This window comes from Heptranchias perlo, chromosome 5 (assembly GCF_035084215.1).
Source record: "Heptranchias perlo isolate sHepPer1 chromosome 5, sHepPer1.hap1, whole genome shotgun sequence".
NCBI classification, from domain to species: domain Eukaryota; kingdom Metazoa; phylum Chordata; class Chondrichthyes; order Hexanchiformes; family Hexanchidae; genus Heptranchias; species Heptranchias perlo.
The window spans coordinates 114,518,180-114,541,398 of NC_090329.1; the positions used below are offsets into that span (position 1 = coordinate 114,518,180).

The 23,219-nt window shown below is 41.7% G+C and overlaps 1 protein-coding gene across 2 annotated transcripts in view; it reads right to left on the reverse strand.

Annotated features, from left to right (window-relative positions):
* The window catches only part of rev3l (REV3 like, DNA directed polymerase zeta catalytic subunit), a 153,695-nt gene that overhangs the window by 13,356 nt on the left and 117,120 nt on the right, over positions 1-23,219 (reverse strand). For both annotated transcript variants that reach the window (XM_067985058.1, XM_067985059.1), the window contains 7 exons: positions 17,444-17,688; positions 16,333-16,441; positions 15,239-15,445; positions 11,162-11,271; positions 9,813-9,927; positions 7,444-7,581; positions 6,040-6,230 (listed from right to left, as the gene is read on the reverse strand). In XM_067985058.1, coding sequence (XP_067841159.1) covers positions 6,040-6,230; positions 7,444-7,581; positions 9,813-9,927; positions 11,162-11,271; positions 15,239-15,445; positions 16,333-16,441; positions 17,444-17,688 — 1,115 coding nt within the window. The remainder of the gene's footprint in view (positions 1-6,039; positions 6,231-7,443; positions 7,582-9,812; positions 9,928-11,161; positions 11,272-15,238; positions 15,446-16,332; positions 16,442-17,443; positions 17,689-23,219) is intronic.

Here is a 23,219-nt window from a genome sequence, read left to right on the forward strand (position 1 = left end):
AGAAGTAACTTACAAAATATAAAACAAGAGTCAGGGATGAGAAAAGGTTATTCAGCCCAAAGCTCACACCTGTGATACATTAACTCCCCCATCATGGTATCTACATTAGTTGCATTTTGACAAATCCCAATATTTTTGCCTCCATTAACCTCACCTGCTAAAGTGTTTCAAATTCTTACTACTATGAACACTTTTTTTTCCCGGTAGCCAATCAGCTCAATGTGCCTGTACCGGCTCTTTGAAAGAGTTATCCATTTAGTCCCATTCCCCTGCTCTTTCCTCATAGCCCTGTAAATTTTTTCCCTTCAAGTATTTACCCAATTCCCTTTTGAAAGTTACTACTGAATCTGCTTCCACCACCCTTTCAGGCAGTGCATTCCAGATCATAACTTGCTGTGTTAAAAAAATACTTCCTCATGTCGCCTCTGGTTCTTTTGCCGATCACCGTAAATCTGTGTCCTCTGGTTATTGACCCCTCTGCCACTGGAAACAGTTTATCCTTATTTACTCTATCAAAACCGTTCAAGATTTTGAACACCTCCATTAAATCTCCTCTAAACCTTCTCTGCTCTAAGGAGAGCAACCCCAGCTTCTCCAGTCTATCCATGTAACTGAAGTCCCTCATCCCTGATACCATTCTAGTAAATCTCCTTCCTAAGGTGTGGCACCCAGAGTTGAACACAACTCTGAACTCCATCTGAGGCCTACAATCTGTCAATTGTATATTTATGCCCAGCTTATTTGACATTTGCATAACTGATCCAAGTCCTTTTACTGCATGCTCTGTCTCGAACACTCTCCATATTTGGTGGTCATCAAACATGACCAGTTCACAGTTGGTTTTGTTGCTCAGGATTAGAAACAACAGGCAGTGAGTGCTGAGCCTTGTAGCACTCCCTTCAATACCCCCACCCCACCCAATCTGACTCATTGGTACTCTCAATTTCTTATTTTTTAATCCAGTGCCATGTTCATCCTGTAGCTTTTAGTTTAACTTTAAGTATTTCATGTGGAATTCAAAAGTTTTTAAAAAAATCATTGGGAATTCTTTCAATACAGTAATAGCAAGAATGTAGTCAGCACATGGTTATTTTGAGGCAAAAGGTCCTAACACACTAGAAATAGGAAAATTTTGTTCCCATATTCATAAAAGGTGGCAGAGGCAAGTCCAACTACAGGCCCATTCGACTGACCTCAGTAATTGGAAAACTAATACAATCAACTATCAGAAGCAAAATGGAACGGTATCAGTATGAAAATAACCCAATGACAGCCAACAACTTTAGAAGGGATAGATTTTGCCAGATCTAGCTGTGTTTCCTCACTCAGTGGCAGATACCTTGGTTTCAAAAAGCAGCCAATTTAGAACCTACAAATTTATACCCATTTTCATTTGCACTGTCGCTTATTTGAGTGATGTTAAATTGAATTGGAGGTGATATTCCAAATTGATGGGTGGGGCAAGCCATACAACATAGTGCATCTCAACTTTCCAAAAGTCATGGTTAGTAAGTTTGCAGATGACACCAAGATTGGTGGCATTGTGGACAGTGAAGAAGGTTATCTAGGATTGCAACGGGATCGTGATAAATTGGGCCAGTGGGCCGATGAATGGCAGATGGAGTTTAATTTAGATAAATGTGAGGTGATGCATTTTGGGAGATCGAATCGGGCCAGGACCTACTCCGTTAATGGTAGGGCGTTGGGGAGAGTTATAGAACAAAGAGATCTAGGAGTACAGGTTCATAGCTCCTTGAAAGTGGAGTCACAGGTGGATAGGGTGGTGAAGAAGGCATTCGGCATGCTTGGTTTCATTGGTCAGAACATTGAATGCAGGAGTTGGGATGTCTTGTTGAAGTTGTACAGGGCATTGGTGAGGCCACACTTGGAATACCGTGTACAGTTCTGGTCACCCTATTATAGAAAGGATATTATTAAACTAGAAAGAGTGCAGAAAAGATTTACTAGGATGCTACCGGGACTTGATGGTTTGACTTACAGGGAGAGGTTAGACAGACTGGGACTTTTTTCCCTGGAGAGTAGGAGGTTAAGGGGTGATCTTATAGAAGTCTATAAAATAATGAGGGGCATAGATAAGGTAGATAGTCAAAATCTTTTCCCAAAGGTAGGGGAGTCTATAACGAGGGGGCATAGATTTAAGGTGAGAGGGGAGAGATACAAAAGGGTCCAGGGGGGCAATTTTTTCACTCAAAGGGTGGTGAGTGTCTGGAACGAGCTGCCAGAGGCAGTAGTAGAGGCGGGTACAATTTTGTCTTTTAAAAAGCATTTGGACAGTTACATGGGTAAGATGGGTATAGAGGGATATGGGCCAAGTGCAGGAAATTGGGACTAGCTTAGTGGTATAAACTGGGCGACATGGACATGTTGGGCCGAAGGGCCTGTTTCCATGTTGTAACTTCTATGATTCTATGATGATTCTATGATTTGCGGAAGTACTGCATAAGAAACCAAGGTCAGTAGGTATCAAGGGCAAGACATGGATGTGGATCAGCAACTGGCTAGAAGGAAGGAAGTAGAGGATAGTTGTCAGGGAATCTACATCACAAGTGGGGGAGGCCTCGTTGAATATGGTGCTGCATGAAGTTGTGGTTGGCACAACATAAGGGGACCGTCCATAGAGGCAGTACAGGAAAAAGCAACAAAGCCAATCCTTGGCGTCAGAGGGATAAGTTATGAGGAACAACTAGGTATACTAGGGCTCTTCAGGCTAAAAAAGTCTCCGAGGGGACCTAATTTATACAAGATGCTGACTGGAAGGTAAACCTGAAAGAATACTTTTAGATATGAGCAGGACAAGAGGCCACAAGTTCAGCATTGTGAAGGGCAAAGTTAGGACAGGTGCCAGTAGGATCTTTTTTAAATAGAGGGTGATCAATGGAACAACTTGCCAGTGAGTGAGGCCATGAAACTGGTCTAATTTTATATGTGCAAGTTAGGACTGTAGAGGATGCTTAACTACTACAAGCAGATCGGACCAGTGTTTGACAAATGATGTTTAACTTAGAAAAGTGTAGCGTTATGCACTTGGGCAGGTCAAATGCTAAACACACATACACCCTACAGGGAAAAGAATTCAAGCCATCGGTGAAAGATCTGGGTATTTTAGTGCATCGATCTCTAAAGGTTCACGACCAATGCAGTAAAAATATAACTAAAGCAAACAGGGTTCTAGGGTGTATTTACAGGACAATTAACTATAAAACAAAGCACACTATTGTGTCCTTGTACAAAACCTTGGTTAGGCCTCGGTTAGAATATTGAGGTTTTGGAAAGGGTGCAAAGGAGGGCCACAAGATTAATTCACAGTTTAAAAGACCTCAGTTACCCAGATAGGCTCAACGAGCTGGGTCTGTGTACTTCAGAGATGCATAGGCTTACGGGTGATTCGACCGAAGTTTATAAAATAATGAAGGGACTAGGTTGTGTTTATGTAGACTAATTATTTCAACTGGATAGGTGAGGGAGGAACAGGGGTCACGCTTACAATTTATACATGGGCAGAACTAGGATGGACTTTAGGCGGTTGTTCTTATCCAGAGAAGAGCAGACCAGTGGAACAGGTTGTTGGCTCGTGTGGTGATTGCTGATTCGCTGTATTCCTTCAAGCGAGAGCTGGACCTGTTTCTGGCTGGGGCGGAGAACATCTCGTACAAGAGGTAGGTATCCTGCAACGTAAATCAGGGCCAACGCGATCTCCTGGAGTAGTTTTGATCACCTAAGAGGGTCGGTGAGGAATATTCCAGTTCTGCCCCCGAATTGGCCTGAGTTTCTATATGGTTTCTCACCTCTCTCAGGAAATTACAATCGCTCTGGGTGAGTGGGGAGTTTGTGATGTGTGGGACAGGCAGGATGAACCAGTTGGTCTTTACTTGTCTGTCATTTTCATACGTTTGTAAAAAAAAAGACTGCTAGATGCTGCATTGGGAAGACGGTAGGATTGGGATTCTGGATGGGCAACATCATTCAAAGCTATTGAGTGCAGTATGTTTTATCTATAACATCTCCAAAGAAGTCCAGTTGTTTGGCAGGATTTTCCCCTCCTAAATCCATATCATGTTTTTATCATTATTAATATATAGTGATTCATCTAATAATGGAATATAGTGATTCCATTATTTTACCTATTATTGTTAAGCTAATAGCTCTGTAGTTTTTTAAAAATTCGTTCACGGGATGTGGGCGTCGCTGGCGAGGCCAGCAGTTGCCTGGATCAGTTCCATCATCCTTTTTAAATATTGCCTGCTTCTAGTCCCAATTGACCTCACCAATGCTTGGTGATTCTTCCATTACAAATGCCAATACTCAATAAGTTTTCTTCAACAACTTGGGATGCACATTATGTGGCTCAGGAGATTTGTTAGTCTTAAGCCCCCCCAATTTATCAAGTTCTTGTATCACATTGAATTTCAAAATTCTCCAGCATGCTGATTGCACTACAGAAATCAAATTATAAGTTAGTATTATCCTCGAACACTTCGACTAATATTAATTTAACATTTCAACTATTCTATCTGCATTCAATGGTGTCGTAATTGTGCTGATAAAGAACAAAGTTTTCATTAGCTCCTGTGCTTGTACTTAAATATCCTTCTGATTTTATTACTGGTCTAATTAAACTTTTAATTAACATTTTTACTCGATTAGAATTACAAATCCTCCAGAGAATGGCACACAGCTCTGAAATGTAATTTACCACAGTACGTTGGTTTACACAGTAGGAATATAAAAGGTTGTTACACAAAGTAAGGGCTTATGGGGTTAGGGATAATATATTAGCATGGATAGAGGATTGGTTAAAGGACAGAAAACAGTAGGGATAAACAGGTCATTCTCAGGTTAGCAGGCTGTAACTAGTGGGGTGCCGCAAGGATCAGTGCTTGGGCCTCAGCTATTTACAATCTATATTAATGACTCAGATGAAGGGACAGGGTGTGATGTATCCAAGTTTGCTGACGATACAAAGCTAGGTGGGAAAGTAAAGAGGACACAGGGTCTGCAAAGGGATATAGACAGATTAAGTGAGTGGGCAAGAAGGTGGCAAATGGAGTATAATGTGGGGAAATGTGAGGTTATTCACTTTGGTCGGAAGAATAGAAACACAATTATTTTTTTTAAATGGTGAGAAACTATTAAATGTTGCTGTTCAGAGAGACGTGGGTGTCCTCGTACAAGAAACACAAAAGGTTAGTATGTAGGTACTGCAGGCAATTAGGAAAGCAAATGGCATGTTGGCCTTTATTGCAAAGGGGTTGGAGTATAAGAGTAAGAAAGTCTTACTGCAATTGTACAGGGCTTTAGTGAGACCTCACCTGGAGTACTGTGTACAGTTTTGGTCTCCTTATCTAAGGAAGGATATACTTGCCTTGGAAGCAGTACAACGAAGGGTCACTAGATTAATTCCTGGGATGAGAGGATTGTCCTATGAGGAGAGGTTGAGTAGAATGGGCCTATTCTCGATCAAATTTAGAAGAATTAGAGGTGATCTCATTGAAACATTTAAGATTATTAGGGGGCTTGACAGGGTAGATGCTGAGAGATTGTTTCCCCTGGCTGGAGAGTCTAGGGGGCATAGTCACAGGATAAGGGGTTGGCCATTTAAGACTGAGATGAGGAGGAATTTCTTCACACAGAGGGTTGTCAATCTTTGGAATTCTCTACCCCAGAGGGCTGTGGATGCTGAGATATTGAATATATTCAAGGCTGAGATGGATAGATTTTTGGACTCTAGGGGAATTAAGGGATCGGGTGGGAAAGTGGAGTTGAGGTCGAAGATCAGCCATGATCTGATTGAATGACAAAGCAGGCTCGAGGGGCCGTATGGCCTATTCCTACTCCTATTTCTTACGTTTGTATAAACTGGGAGGCACTTTCTTCAGACTTCCATAGGCTTATTTTGGCCTAAATGCTGCGTTCACACACACTTGTGATTCAAGCCACTCAACAGAACCAACAGCAATCAATCAGTCTCTTCTAATACCAATGGATATTCTAGGATTTGGCCCCATCAGCACGACCCACCTGGTCAGTTCTAGAGCAGGGACACATGCCCCAGGACGGTATGAATCACTCCCCCGGTACTCTTTGGCGAAGGTCAGATCCTGCATGCTGGCCTTCCCTTCCAGTGTCTTCGAGCACTGCCTCTGAACATACTGCTTGATCTGGCTGATATCTCTTGTTTCAAACAACAGCTTTATTGAGCGCTCTAGAATCTGAGGAAAGGTGCACAAGTTAAACAGCAGCAGACACTACTGTGATGCACAAAGCTGATGAAGAACTGCATTTACTTCAAAAATAAGTGCATGAACATATATGTATCTGCATAACCTCATTAAAACAACTCAAGTTATAAATTGATCCAGAGTTGTCATCAATTAATTGGCTTATTACCCTTCAAACAGCAAATTAATATCCCTCATGTACAGAGTTCTTATTTCTCTGAATCCAAGTCTCATTAGAGACTTCAGACAAAGAATAGAAGATGTTTCATTTATCCATAGCTATTACATCTGCAGAAACCCAGGTCAGCTGAGAACTATACATCTCACCTGCGATACAGCAGTGCACCTTCACCATTAGAATCCATTGATAACTGTTGCATGTTTAAGAGGTTATGGAGCAGTAAGCATTCACTTCTGGACTTGCCTAGAAGTCAAGTGGTATTAACCCTCTCTCAATACAGCCACCAGAATTTCTGATTAAAAAGTGGCACTCTCATCTTTGAGTCAGAAGATTGCAGGTTCAAGCCTCATTCCAAGACTTAAGTACATGACCTAGGGTGACACTTGAGTGTCAGTCATATAAGGTCGGTGGTGCTGTCTTTCAGATAAGACATTAATCTGGAGCCTCATTTGCCTGTTCAGGCGGTCATAAAAGATGCCAAGCACCATTTGAAGAGTAGCAAGGAGTTCTCCCAGTGTTCTGGCTAACAGTCATCCCTCAACTAACTCCAGAAATAGAATAACTGATCATTTATCTCATTTGCTGTTTGTGGGACCTTGCTATACGCAAATTGACAGACATGTTTGACTACAAAATACTCCTGTCGTATAGGGGCATTCCCTTGTTCTGATCTGCCTGGGTTCAGATGGTCTGCACAATAGCTCAATCTGAAAAATTTGCACTACACGAAGGTTTCACTTCTGCTATGATGTTCTTGGGTGTCATCTAAACAGATTCGCAAGTTCTGCTGCCACTTGCATTGATGAGAAACAGAAAACATAGTATCATATTCAAGTAAAACCAGTTTAAGATAACATACAAAAATTATTTTAGTATAAACACATTTCAATAGCTTTAGTGTTTTTGAGATCAAAATAAAATGCTTGAACTTTGAAATTATTTTCTTTCATTGGTGCGATCAATGGGGTGGAACAGTATGGTGAATGAAGGGAATTGTGATAAGATCAATAAAATACTTCATACCTTGGAAACAGCAGGACAGGAGTCTCGCCTTACAGTTTCAATTCCCTTGGCATCAAAAACAGGATCCTTCTGGTCTAAACTCTCATACATGTAACCAACATATCTCTTCTTTGATTGCAAAACACATGGTAAATAAACCTATTAGAGCAAAAGAAAAAAAAATCCCAAAACGTTTAGAATTTGAGCCCTCTGGTTATGCAAAAAAAAAATCATTCATTTAGGACTCTTGAAACTGCACACCTAATTTTTCTAATCTTAAAAGGCATTGTTTTCATGAAAAAAGTGTTGAGGATATGAAGAGCCCTGCCTCATTTTCATCACGTTGGGATCATGTGCAGGTAATGATAATGAGCTACAACACCATTATGTTGCACAGTAAATAAAAGAATGTTTTGCCGAACACCTTTGCATGAATACTGGTTGCTGAGGGAAGTAAGGGTGGAAATTGCGGAGGCACTGGCCATAATCTTCCATCCGTAGATACGGGGGTGGTGCCAGAGGACTGGAGAATTGCAAATGTTACAACCTTATTCAAAAAAGGATGCAAGGATAAACCCAGCAATTATAAGTCAGTCAGTCAGTTTAACCTCAGTGGTGGGAAAACTTATAGAAACAATAATCCGGGACAGAATTAACAGTCACTTGGACGAGTGTGGATTGATTAGGGAAAGCCAGCACGGATTTGTTAAAAGCAAATTGTGTTTAACTAACCTGATAGAGTTTTTTGATGAGGTAGAAGAGAGGGCAGATGTGATCAATGCAGTTATGTGGTGTACATCGACTTTCAAAAGGAGTTTGATAAAGTACTGCATGGTAGGCTTGTCAGCAAGATTGCAGCCCATGGAATAAAGGGGGCAGTAGCAACATGGATACAGAATTGGCTAAGGGACAGGAAAGAGAGTAGTGGTGAACAGTTGTTTTTCAGACTGGAGGGAGGTGTACAGTGGTACTTCCCAGGGATCGGTGCTGGGACCACTGCTTTTCTTGATAGATATTAATGACTTGGACTTGGGTGTACAGGGCACAAATTCAAAATTTGCAGATGACAAAACTCGCAAGGGTAGTAAACAGTGAGGAGGATAGCGATAGACTTCAAGAGGATATAGAAAGGCTGGCAGCATTGGCAGACATGTGGCAGATGAAGTTTAACGCAGAAAAATGCGAAGTGATACATTTTGGCAGGAAGAACAAGGAGAGGCAATATAAACTTAAGGGTACAATTCTAAAAGGGGTACAGGAACAGAGAGATCTGGGAGTATATGTGCACAAATCATTGAAGGTGGCAGGGCAGGTTGAGAAAGCGGTTAAAAAAGCATACCGGATCCTGGGCTTTATAAATGGAGGCATAGAGTACATAAGTATGGAAGTCATGATGAACCTTTATTAAACACCGGTTCGACCACAACTGGAGTATTGTGTCCAGTTCTGGGCACCGCACTTTAGGAAAGATGTGAAGGCTTTACAGCGGGTGCAGAAGAGATTTACTAGAATGATTCCAGGGATAAGGGACTTTAGTTACGTAGATAGACTGGAGAAGCTGGGGTTGTTCTCCTTGGAACAGAAATGGTTGTGAAGAGATTTGATAGAGGTATTCAAAATCATGAAGGGTCTAGACAGAGTAGATAGAGAGAAATTGTTCCCATTGGCGGAAGGGTCAGGAACCAGAGGACATAGATTCAAAGTGATTGGCAAAAGAACCAAAGGTGACATGAGGAAAAACGTTTTTTTTTAAAAACACAGCGAGTGTTTAGGATCTGGAATGCACTGCCCGAGGGGTTGGTGGAGGCAGATTCAATCATGGCCTTCAAAAGGGAACAGGATAAGTACTTGAAAGGAAAACAATTGCAGGGCTACAGGATTAGGGCAGGGGAGTGGGACTAGCTGGATTGCTCTTGCATAGAGCCAGTGTGGACTTGATGGACCGAATGGCCTCCTTCCATGCTGTAACCTTTCTATGATTCTATGATTGATTCTACCGCATCCAGGATAAATGGTTCAATTATGAACAGTCACAAAAGTCAGTTTGTTGTGATGTGCAGTTTGTGAACTTTAAAAGAGAAACCTTCATACAAAATCTTAGAACCTCCCACCATTTCTAACCTTAGTTCTTTGCCTCCCAGTGTTACACCAGGCAGCCTCTCAAAATAGCCATAATAGACCCTCCAGAATAAGAAGTAGGAAAATGTATCAGTATCTTGAAATTTATTGGTATTACCTAGCCGCAATTTTTTTAAAAAAACGATCAAAACTACAATCAGGCAATTTGCTCAGCAAGGTCTTGCAGAACTACTTGCCCAGTAGGAAATGTGGAGTAATGCAGGTCGACTTGTACTCTACTTTCCCTCCATTATTGGAAGGAGGCACCTTACCTTTTCAAATTTCAGTTTCACGGGTTTTGGATTTGTGGCAGTCACAGCATCAGCAATCTCTTGTCCAATCTTAAAGGCCTGCTCCTTCGTGGCTCCTTTCAACAGCACAAACATGCTGCAGAAGAACAAGATCAATTCAGAGAAAATCACAACAAACAGCAACTACATTTTTAAAATTTTAATTTCAAATCTGCTGCATTTGCAGCTTGCCCCCACCCCCACCTTTGTGTGGGCCTCTCCAATATCTTATTAATTTCCACTATTTATATATTTTTCTCTTTTTATGGTCTTTTATAATGTCTAACAATTGTTATGCAGTTTGCAGGTTATTTAACTCATTTATTCACTGTGATTGGCATATCAGGCAATTCTCTCTCTTCTCTTCGTTTGTCATTTTTCTCTTTTTTTAAAAAAAAACTTTGATTTCATGTTTTTTTTAAATTATGCATTCTCAGGATGTGGGCATCGTGGGAAAGCCAGCATTTTTTGTCCATCCCTAGTTGCCTTGATACTGTTTGATAAAACTGAGTGGCTTGCTAGGCTACTTCAGAGGACAGTTAAGAATTAACCATATCAGTGTGGGACTGGAGTCACATATAGACCAGACCAGGTAAGGACAGCAAGGTTCCTTCCCTAAAAGGACATTAGGTTTTTACGATAATCCGACAGATTCATGTTTACTGATACCAGCTTTTAAAAAAAATTGAACTCAAATTCTCAAACTGGCATGTTTATCTTTGTCTTCAGTTCTGAAAGTTTACACATCCAAAATGTCAATAATCTTTTCTCTTCAGTTGCTGACTGACCTGTGGTGTATTTCCAGAATTTTCAGCTTTTATCTTAAATGAAGTATGTTTGATGCCACAGATTCTCAAAGTCACACTTATGTACTTTTAAAATTTGGGTGATAATGTCTGTCTTGGCATCCAAAAATCTCCTCAGTTACTAAGGCAAGGTGGCCCAAGATCAACATTTTCATGGCTATGCCTTCGATTATGCTCCCTAGTTTTCTCTCCTTTCCAAATATTCCATCCAATATTAGCCAACTTGTCCCTTATGGGAAGCTCACATCTGAATGATGCCTATCAAAATGCAGGTTCCCTATTTGAGCAATCATTGCTGCAGGGTAGTAACCAGATTCCCACATGTAAATCGGTTCTGATGAAAGGTTATACCCAAAATGTTAACTTTTCTTTCAGTTGCTGATCAGCAATCATTTTCAATATTTCCAGCATTTGTGGTTTGCTTTTGACCTTTACTAACTACACTGAAATATTGTATTTGTTATATTAGCTGTTAAATAGTTCTTTAACATTGTAGTCAATTATAGCTTGATCAACAGTCGATACCTATCAGTGTCTCCATATACAACACGAGCTCCCCACTTCTTTGTCTCATTGACCAACTTTATTGCACGCTCAAGGGTCTCTCTGGCTTTGAGAACAATGCTGTCACCAATCTAAAAAAAAATCCAAAAAATTCTTTTTAAATACAAATATGATACAATTTCTCATCCCAATTTAACAAACTATGAACCTTAACAAGATATAGAAAGAGATTCTTCATATTATTCTTTCATGTATTACAATAAAAGGAAGAAAGCATCAGATTTGTACAGAGGTGACTTAAACATTTTGAACTACGTAGGAAATTAGGTTTAGTCTATTCTACATATATGGATTAACAGAAGTACTTACCTTAAAGTAAATCGACATTCCTACCCATGACCTTTTGAAAGGGACCATCCCTGCCATGGTCAGAGAAAGGAGACACACTATGCACTTGTAGCAGACCGGTTTAAGTTGAAACATCCACAGAATCTTGAAAAATTGCAAGTGTTCTGGAGGCGATAGCTCCACTAGTTTTAAAGAACCATAGAGATTTGCATCACAGGAAGCGGCCATTTGGTCCATTATGTCTGCGCTGGCTCTTGTTAGAGCAATTCAAAACTAATCCCACTACCCTGCTGTCCCCACAAGCCCTGAATCTTCACTTGCTTCAAATATTTATCCACTATTTTGCTCCAAAGATGCAATTATCTGCACCTCAACTACATCCTGCGATAAAGCATCTCATGTTCCAACTCACTAAGCATTTCCTAATTTCTCTCCTATTACATGTCCATTTTAAATTGATGGCACTGGTCACTGATGCTCCAATCAGAAGAAACAGTCCTTTGATTCATCACATCAAAATTTTAAAAACCATCTTCATAATTTTATCTCCATCCACCCGCAATCCCCACCCCAAACACTGCCTTCTCTGCTCAAGTAGAATTAGTTCCTACATCAAGTTTTCCATCCCTGGCATTAGCCTAGTGAACCCACGCAACACTCACCATGGTTTTACTGTCCTTTCTATAATGGGATGCCTCAAATTGCTCAATACTCTAACGTGGCCTAGCCACTGCATTGTATAGATTCGTCATTACCTCTTTGCTCTAGTACCGTGTTCTAGTTTATAAAACCTAAAACGTTGTCTGATCTTTTTATGGCTTATACATTCAAGGAATTATGTAATCGAAACACTAGGCCTCTGTTCAGCCACATCCTTCAACATCTTTCCGTTCCGTGTATACGCCCATTTCTGTTTTTTCACCTAAAATTTATTACCACCCCTTTTCCAAACAAAATTACACCTGCCACCTATTTGCCCACTCCATTAATGTCTGTCCTCCTGAAGTCTTTTAGTTATTGCTGTATTATTTCAGCAATGAGAACATAAGAAATAGGAGCAGGAGTAGGCCATACGGCACCTCGAGCCTGCTCTGCAATTCAATCAGATCATGGCTGATCTGCAACCTCAACTCCACTTTCCTGCCCGATCCCCATATCCCTTGATTCCCCTAGAGTCCAAAAATCTATCTATCTCAGACTTGAGTATACTCAACGACTCAGCATCCACAGCCCTCTGGGGGTAGAGAATTCCAAAGATGAACAACCCTCTGAGTGAAGAAATTCCTCCTCATCTCAGTCCTAAATGGCCGACTCCTGCGACTATGCCCTCTTGTTCTAGACTCTCCAGCCAGGGGAAAAAACCTCTCAGCCTCTACCCTGTCAAGCCCTCTCAGAATCTTATATGTTTCAATGAGATCACCTCTCATTCTTCTTAACTCGAGAGTATAGGCCCAGTCTACTCAACCTCTCTTCATAGGACAACCCCCTCATCCCAGGAATTAACCTAGTGAACCTTCATTGCACTGCCTTGAAGGCAAGTATATCCTTCCTTAGATAAGGAGACCAAAACCGTACACAGTACTCCAAGTGAGGTCTCACCAAAGCCCTGTACGAATGTAGTAAGACTTCCTTACTTTTGTACTCCAACCCCCTTGCAATAAAGGCCAACATGCCATTTGCTTTCCTAATTGTTTGCTGTACCTTCATGCTAACTTTTTGTGTTTCTTCTACCAGGACACCCAAGTCTCTCTGAACACCAACAATTAATAGTTTCTCACCATTTAAAAAATATTCTGTTTTTCTATTCTTCCTACCAAAGTGAATAGCCTCACAATTCCCCACTTTATACTCCATCTGCCACCTTCTTGCCCACTCACTTAACCTGTCTATATCCCTTTGCAGACTCTGGCCTCCTCACAGCTTACTTTCCCCACCTAGCTTTGTATCGTCAGCAAACTTGGATACATTACACTCGGTCCCTTCACCCAGGTCATTAATAGATTGTAAATAGCTGAGGCGCAAGCACTGATCCTTGCGGTACTCCACTAGTTACAGCCTGCCAGCCTAAGAATGACCCGTTTATCCCTTCTGTTTTCTGTCCGTTAACCAATCCTCTATCCATGCTAATATATTACCCTCAACCCCAAGAGCCCTTATCTTGCATAACAACCTTTTATGTGGCACCTTATCAAATGCCTTTTGAAAATCCAAATATACTACATCCACTGGTTCCCCTTTGCTCGTTACACCTTCAAAAAACTAATACATTTGTCAAACACGATTTCCCTTTCATAAAACCATGTTGACTCTGCCTAAATCATATGATGTTTTAAGTGCCCTGTTACCACTTCCATTATAATGGATTCCAGCATTTTCCCTAGGACTGATGTCAGGCTAACCGGCCTGTAGTTCCGTTTTTGCTCTCCCTCCTTTCTTGAATAGTGGGGTTACATTTGCTACCTTCCAATCCACTTGGACCGTTCTAGAATCTAGGGAATTTTGGAAGATAGTAACCAATGCTTCTGCTATCTCTGCAGCCACCTCTTAGAGCCCTCTGATGTAGGCCATCGGGTCCGGGGGATTTATCGGCTTTTAGTCCCATTAGTTTCTCAAGTATTTTTTCTCTACTGATAATTCCGTTAAGTTCCTCACTCTCATTAGACCCTTGGTTCCCGACTATTTCTGGTATGCTTTTTGTGTCTTCTACTGTGAAGACAGATACAAAATATTTGTTTAACGCATCTGCCATTTCCTGATTCACCATTATAATTCCTCCTGTCTCAGCCTCTAAGGGACCAACATTTACTTTTGCTACTCTCTTCCTTTTTACATACTTGTAGAAGCTCTTACAATCCATTTTTATATTTCTTGCTAGTTTACTTTCATATTCTATTTTCTCCCTTATCATCAATTTTTTGGTTGTCCTTTACTGGTTTCTAAAACTCTCCCAATCCTCAGGCTTACTACTCTTCTTGGCAACATTATACGCCTCTTCTTTCAATCTAATACTATCCTTAACTTCTTTAGTTAGCCATGGAGTTTTTATTTCTCAACGGAATGTATATTTGTTGAGAATACTGAAATATTTCTTTAAATGTTTGCCATTGCTTTTCAACCATCTTACCCTTTAATTTAATTTCTCAATCTACCTTAGCCAACTCGCCCCTCATTGCTATATAATTGGCTTTATTTAAGTTTAAGATTCTAGTTTCGGACTTAAGTACGTCAATCTCAAACTCAATGTGAAATTCTATCATATTATGATCGCTCTTCCCCAGAGGATCCTTTGCTGTGGGATTACTAATTAACCCTGTCTCATTACACAATACAAGGTCTAAAATGCCCTGTTCCCTGGTTTGTTCCATGACGTATAGGTCTAGGAAACCGTCTCGAATGCATTCCATGAACTCGTCCTCCAAACTACCTTTGCCAATTTGATTTGCCCAGTCTATATGAAGATTTAAGTCCCCCATGATTACTGCATTACTTTTGTTACAACTCCTATTATTTCATGATTAATGCTCAATATTCAATAATTACAAAATGTTACAGCTAAGAAACAGGTCATTCGGCCCAAATAATGCCCGTAAAGATACTCTGCATACACACAACTATACAAGTGAAATGGATTTGATTTTTTTTTTGAAAGACAGCTCGCACTTGGCTAAATTGGAGGCTTTTTCTTTAATTTACTTACAATTGAAAAAGCATAACTTCTGAAAATGTGTATTTTATGTATCATTACTGTACCTCAACACATGGCATTCTCCCAGAAAAGTTAGCAGCGGTGTAACCATAAGTGAAGTTGGCGATGAGCTTTAGACCCATCTGTCGAGCATCAAGCAGTTTTGTGAGGGCTTTGTCCTTCTTGTGGGCTTTCATGGTCTGTTTCACCATTATCCTGGTCTTCAGTATCTCCTCTAGCATGCTTGGCAACACACCTTTTCGTACAGATGGCTACAACAGCAACACCAACACATATTAGAACAAGTTGCTAAAACAAACAAAGGTGGGAAATTAAAAAAAATTGAATCTAACCATATGGATTCAGAAAAACATTGAACTGTTTGCTTCATACCACTATCAGATGTACAGAAAATTACATGTTTAGGTCAGCCTATTTTCATTTGAATTAGCCCCAAGACAAGTGAACACATTTTCTCCTCTCCTGAAGGCGTCGACTCACACTGGGGTACAGTTCCATGGGCATTAGCATTCGTTTGGTGCCTTGCCCAAGTTGTGCTTTGTCTGTGAGAACACAGACACTACGTGTCACCAGGCTAATGAGAACTAGTCACATTGGCCAGAGGTGCCACCATTTTCCAGCCCATCTCTGGCATTTTGCTGAAGTGGTACAGTGTAGGCCCACAATGCCTCACATAGCTCTTAATGTCAGTGTTCCTTGGGAAAATATGCAACAGAGGTCAACACATTTCTTCATAGGTATTTGGAAAGAGGAAAAATGTACTCATGTGCACCTCCTGATGTTGAGCCTCAGGCATTGCAGAGACGCAGGAAGCAGAAAATATGCAAATTAAGTTGTTCTTTTTTAAAACACAGTTGATGATTAGCAATACATGAGCAGGTGAGGTTTGCGTTTTTAGTCATTTTGCTCAAGCTGGGCCACCTGTTTAATGTGAACCAGGCAGGCAATTTGGGTTAAGTTCATTGCAAACATCAACTACATCATCCACAGCACCTTGCAACCAGCTTTTTCAATAAATGTTTGAATAATAGAGAAGCAATCCGATAGTCTTTGAATGATTTTAAAATACCCCTCTACTAGTTTTACCTTTAATACCATATATTATAGAGTTGACCAATGACTCCACTTTAATTCATACCTTCACAAAGGCCACCCCATTTGGTGATATCGTGATATCATTCCAGAGCCGGTGAAGTAATTCTGGAGGCACTTTCTGGGAAGCGCAGCCAAACTTAAACGTTTCTTGTCTGATAAAAGATAAAAAGAACATTTTGTTTTTTGTTCTGGTAAATACCACAATATAAAACTTTTCCCTCTCCCACCTCTTGTGCTGTCAGCGTACTGCGACCCTCTCTCCTGCAGACAGGTCTGGTGAACGGAGGCAAGGAAGAGAAGAGTAAGGTGATGATGATGAAGCAATTGTATCCTCACAACTGTCTTTCCCCCTCTTCCTCATTCTATGGCAAGGCAGTCAATTTTGACCTGTGCGCAAGCTGGGATCAGCATTGAAAAGCAGCAGGATGCTGATGAATGGCACCAGGCTGGACTTCACCCAAGTTGATTGCCTTCTGGTTGAGAGTACTGACATTGGCTGGGTAGGCAGAGGCAGAGGGTGCTTGTGAGGTTATTTCCAGATTCACACAAAGTGCAATCATATTGCAGGTAGGAAGGAGGCGTGAAGGAGAAGGCCCAGGAATCCCAGCCCCCAGGGGTTCAAATTGCAAAACCTGCAAAAACGGAGGCTTGCACCTCCTTGAAAGGTTTTAGTGATCAACCCGCCGCTTGGGAGCGGGTTGGTCGCCCGCCCCTTGTCCCACCCCGGTGAAAACTGGAAATGGGCAGGTTGGAGGCAGGTTTGAAATGGTTGCGATTTTGAATGCCGCCCCCAACCTATCCGTTTTTCAATGTTAAAATCATACCCCATTTCTTGTACAAGATGAATTTACCTTTGTTGCACTGTTACACTGGTTCTATAATGTTATTTTAATATAGTCCTTAAAAAATAAACTGCGCTACCATAACGCAGTCTGCCTTATTTTGTTAAATTATGTAATAGAATGTTAGCGAGCAGCTTGCCGTAGTAGTGGAATTAGTAGACATCAAACCAAGCTGCTCTAAAGGCCACCTGAGGTAAGCCTGGTTTAAATGTCATTTTTTGTTGTTGAAATAGCTCAATCCAAATCTCCATTAAGATCGGTCATACTGGGCACCATAACTTGCAATATAATTAGAAAAGAAAAATTTCTTACTTTCCAAGATAGTCAATGTTGCCCAGGCATGTGGAGTAGCAATAGTTGTAAGCTATGATGATAGAAGGGTACAAGGACTGGAAATCCAGAACCAGGACTGAGTTGCTGTAGAAGCGAGATTCGGGCTCCATCACAAGAGGAATGCATTGAGCAGCTCTCATTTGGGACCGCTGCTGGATACTGGGAGTTATAGCGATATAGTTCATTGGTTTGGCAACACGCAGCATCATTGACTCAACACGATACTGCAAAAACAGGAACATATTACAAAGACTGCTGGTGAACTATAACAAAACTTTAAACATAAAATGCAAGAAACACTCAGTAGGACAGGCAGCATTATGCACGTGCATGCCCTTTCTATTAGGGGCCATTGGATAGTTTTCGGGAACTCAAGTGGATTTCAACCTTTGTCCTCAAAGATGCCGAGAGCCACGGCCACATCTCCACCGTCACTAGGGCTAAGATCAAGTAACTACATCGGCTCGAACATAGCTCAAACCTAGGACAGATGACCTACTTCTTGATCAGGGAGTACATTTATACAATAAGCCATTAGAGGAGCCTTTGGTTTGTACAATTTTGATTTTCCTGATGAATTCTGTGCTCGAGGTGAGGGGGGAAATTTCAAAGTTTAGAATCAAATACTATTCCAGAACAGATATGTCAGAATTACAGGCAGAATAAAGCTCTCTTCCTCCTAACCCTAAAATGTGCCTCAGTCTGCTCAACTTAAGAATGCCCCTGACTGGGCCAGTGTGACACACACTCACCTGTGACCCAAGATGGATTGCAAATTTAATGCTGAATTAAGCGCAATTTTTTCTGTGGGCTCACATCCCTTTTTAAAAAAAAAATTGTTCATGGGATGTGGGCGTCACTGGCAAGGCCAGCATTTATTGCCCATCCCTAATTGCCCTTGAGAAGGTGGTGATGAGCCGCCTTCTTGAACCGCTGCAGTCCGTGTGGTGAAGGTTCTCCCACAGTGCTGTTAGGAAGGGAGTTCCAGGATTTTGACCCAGTGACGATGAAGGAACAGTGATATATTTCCAAGTCGGGACGGTGTGTGACTTGGAGGGGAACGTGCAGGTGTTGTTGCTCCCATGTGCCTACTGCCCTCATCCTTCTAGGTGGTAGAGGTCGGGAGTTTGGGAGGTGCTGTCGAAGAAGCCTTGGCGAGTTGCTGCAGTGCATCCTGTAGACAGTACACACTGCGGTGGTGAAGGAAGTGAATGTTTAGGGTAGTGGATGGGGTGCCAGTCAAGCGGGCTGCTTTGTACTGGATGGTGTCGAGCTTCTTGAGTGTTGTTGGAGCTGCACTCATCCAGGCAAGTGGAGAGTATTCCATCACACTCCTGACTTATGCCTTGTAGATAGTGGAAAGGCTTTGGGGAGTCAGGAAGTGAGTCACTCGCTGCAGAATACCCAGCTTCTGACCTGCTCTTGTAGCCACAGTATTTATGTGGCTGGTCCAGTTAAATTTCTGGTCAATGGTGACCCCCAGGACGTTGATGGCAGGGGATATGGCGTGGTAATGCCTTTGAATGTCAAGGGGAAGTGGTTGGACTCTCTTGTTGGAGATAGTTATTGCCTGGCACGAATGTTACTTGCCACTTATCAGCCCAAGCCTGGGTGTTGTCCAGGTCTTGCTGCATGCAGGCACAGACTACTTCATTATCTGAGGGGTTACGAATGGAACTGAACACTGTGCAATCAGCGAACATCCCATTTCTGACCTTATGATGGAGGGAAGGTCATTGATGAAGCAGCTGAAGATGGTTGGGCCAAGGACACTGCCCTGAGGAACTCCTGCAGCAATGTCCTAGGGCTGAGATGATTGGCCTCCAACAATCACTACCATCTTCCTTTGTGCTAGGTGTGACTCCAGCCACTGGAGAGTTTTCCCCCTGATTCCCATTGGCTTCAATTTTACCAGGGCTCCTTGGTGCCACACTTGGTCAAATGCTGCCTTGATGTCAAGGGCAGTCGCTCTCAGCTCACCTCTGGAATTCAGCTCTTTTGTCCATGTTTGGACCAAGGCTGTAATGAGGTCTGGAGCAGAGTGGTCCTGGCGGAACCCAAACTGAGCATCGGTGAGCAGGTTATTGGTGAGTAAGTGCTGCTTGATAGCACTGTCGATGACACCTTCCATCACTTTGCTGATGAGGTGGTAATTGGCCGGATTGGATGTGTCTGCTTTTTGTGGACAGGACATACCTGGGCAATTTTCCACATTGTCGGGTAGATGCCAGTGTTGTAGCTGTACTGGAACAGCTTGGCTAGAGGCACAGCTAGTTCTGGAGCACAAGTCTTCAGCACTACAGCTGGGATGTTGTCGAGGCCCATAGCCTTTGCTGTATCCAGTGCACTCAGCCGTTTCTTGATATCATGTGGAATGAATCAAATTGGCTGAAGACTGGCTTCTGTGGTGGCGGGGATATCGGGAGGAGGCCGATACGGATCATCTACTCGGCACTTCTGGCTGAAGATGGTTGCAAATGCTTCAGCCTTGTCTTTTGCACTCACGTGCTGGACTCAGCCATCATTGAGGATGGGGATGTTTGCAGAGCCTCCTCCTCCTGTTGTTTAATTGTCCTCCACCATTCACAACTGGATGTGGCAGGACTGCAGAGCTTTGATCTGATCCGTTGGTTGTGGAATCGCTTAGCTCTGTCTATAGCATGTTGCTTCCGCTGTTTAGCATGCATGTAATCCTGTGTTGTAGCTTCACCAGGTTGGCACCAGAAAGTCTCCTTATGATAGTACAAATATGGAAAAGACTGTTTCCTCTGATAATTTGAAGTTGACCACTTGTTACTGATTTCCCAGAGTAAGGAGAGGGGTTAGGAGGAATTTTGTTGTATTTGTTTACACAGTGGACTGCTGGAACATGCAAAACTTTAACACAAAGAGCACGAGGCAGAGACCATTACGTCTTTAAAGGGAAAACTGGACAAATATTTGAAGCAGAGAAAGATACAAGGCTATAAAGAGACAGCAGGGCAGCGGCATTAGTTTTGGATTGCTCTAGCAAAGAGCTGGCACAGACATGATAGGCCGAATTGCCTCCATCTCTGCTGTAAACGTCTAATGTTCCATGATGGGTCATACTGGAGCACTTGCAAAAATCTGCTTCTGTACCGTACAAGAGCAATTACGAACATGCCCCACAACAATAATTTCAATGGAGCTATTGTAGGTACTGTGTGTTCAACCTATGCAAGTGTTTATCACTTCCTTTCACAGAGGAGTTACTTTTACATCTAGCAGAAGCCATGCGCTCTGAAAAGGTTATGCTGTAATGTATTCATTAGATTTTGAGCTAAGAGGTCCTCAGAAGCATTACATTCTGGATGTGTGCTGTAATGGTATAAAGGATGCCCAAAATCCTTTGCTGAAATAAAGTAGAATTTTATTAATTATTCCTATTGCAACTGCCAAAACAATTGTATGCATTATAATTATGCCTGCTTAGCATTTTAGTATAAAACGTGACTGTGGTCCTGAATGATTAAGGCCATGTGAAACAGGAAACGATGAGATTACTGCTTTAAAACACAAAATTCCAGATGGTCTGTGCAACATACTAAAACTGTTTGCTACACAGATTTCCAAAAGATAATTCTGTTTAAACTTTAGATAACAGCATTGCATGGAAAACTGGCTTAGCTAAGAGGCAGCCCAGGATACTAACTTGTTGCAGTGGCCTGTGCTTAGATTTTAGACAAACAAAATCAATGGCTCAATGAACAAATTCAGGTGAGGATTATTAAAAAAAAATCCTATTGGTGGGCGATAAGTACACTTCCACTCACAATGAAAGGGATAGATAACTGTGCAACAATCCCAACTAATGACATACATCAAAGCTCTTTGGTCCCTGTCAGAGTGTAACCTCTTGAGTTCATATTTTACAGCTGTAATATGGTTCTGAAGTTTGTCCTCAGTAAAACTGAGTAAATGATTCACAGTTGGACATCTAGTATGACATTAAATTTGAGCCATCTTTACAATGCAACTGGTTTAAGTCTAATGAATCTGGTTTCACAATGGGCAAAAATATGCGACTGAAGGTCGTTAACGAGAGAAAGTCCAAATCTGCTCATCACACGCAGAGAGGAACTTTTGACTATTTTAAATGTCTTTCCTTCAGCACACAAGTGATTGGTCCACAGTGTCTATCCGAGCTGGGGAGGGGACGGGGTAGAGAGAGCACAAACTTGAGTCAGAGGGAGAGTGAGCAGAAAGATAATTTTAGGTGCTATAGCCTAAAAATAGTAGGTGGCTGGTATAAATAGTTGCCCACAATAACCATGGGCAGTATAAGGGGTGCAGGCTGCACTTCTTAAGTGTCACCTTGGCTCAGTGGTAGCACTTTTACCCGAGTCAAAAGGTTCGCTCCGGGACTGGAAGAGACACTGAATCTGTTCAGGTGAATGTAAAGCTCCTGTGGCACTAACTGAAGAACAGGGTGTTTGTTCAGTCTCTTGGACAATATTATCCCCTCAAGTAACACCACCAAAACTAGTTTAACTGGTCATTCATCTCATTTGTGTTTGTGGGATTTGATGCATTCAATTGGCTGCTATGTTTGCTCTCTGGCCAGTCTTCCATCTTCCATAAACTTAAGCTCATCCAAAACTTGTGCTGCCTGTATCTTAATGCGCACCAAGTCCCGCTCACCCATCACTCCTGTGCTCGCTGACTTACATTAAGCTCCTGGTCCACCAATGCCTCCATTCTAAAATTCTCATGTTGAAATCCCTCCATGGCCTCGACTGTCCCTATCACTGTAACCTCCTCCAGTCCTACAACCCCCCAGGAACTCTGCGTTCCCCCAACTCCAGCCTCTTATGCATCCCCCACTTCATACACCCAACCAGTGGACATGCCTTCAGCTGCCTAGGCCCTAAGCTCTAGAATTCCCTCCCTAATCCTCTCCGCCTCTCTCTCCTCCTTTAAGATACTCCTTAAAACCTACCTCTTTGACCAAGCTTTTGTTCACCTGTGCTAATATCTTCTTCCTTGGCTTGGTGTTTGATTATGATCCTGTGAAGCACCTTAGGATGTTTTACTAAGTTAAAGGCATTATATAAATGCAAGTTGTTGTACATAATAAGTAACAACACAAAAAAAAATTGTTTGTGAAGTGCTTTGGAACATTCTGAGGATGTGCTAAGGCAGTAAGTGCAAATTCATTTTTTTCTTTACATTATATGATCCTGAGGGGAACGGTCTGTTGTTTTTGACCATTTAGAGCATCACAAGGTCAACAAGTGGTCCCAGAGGAATTAAATGTCATCCACCTGAAGGAGGGATGCAGGTAAATTTTAATTAAAAAGTATTTAAAATATAAACCAAATGAACTTTTGTTGTATTTTACACAGATAAATGCTTTGCCCAAACATTAGAACGTGCTAATCAATTAATGCTAATTTAACAACCAAAAGTACATGGAGAAAGGCATTATGTAATACAGAATAACTTTAGCTCAAGGACACAAATTACAGTAACTCTACCCAATTGTATGACTTCTTTGCTAGAAGCTAGCTCAAATACCTGGAGGGAAGTATACCCCTATGCCATGTAGTATCTTGCAGATATTCTATAATCTAGACTGTACACGTTAACCCAGGAAGAGACTTGTTTTAGTCCAGCAAATGCCCGTTAATATTGCTAGAGAGATCTTAAGTAAGGACAACACATTTCACCAGTGTACAACCAGTACTATTGGTTTCCACCATAATTCTATGGAACCTCTCATGCTCAAAGAGAT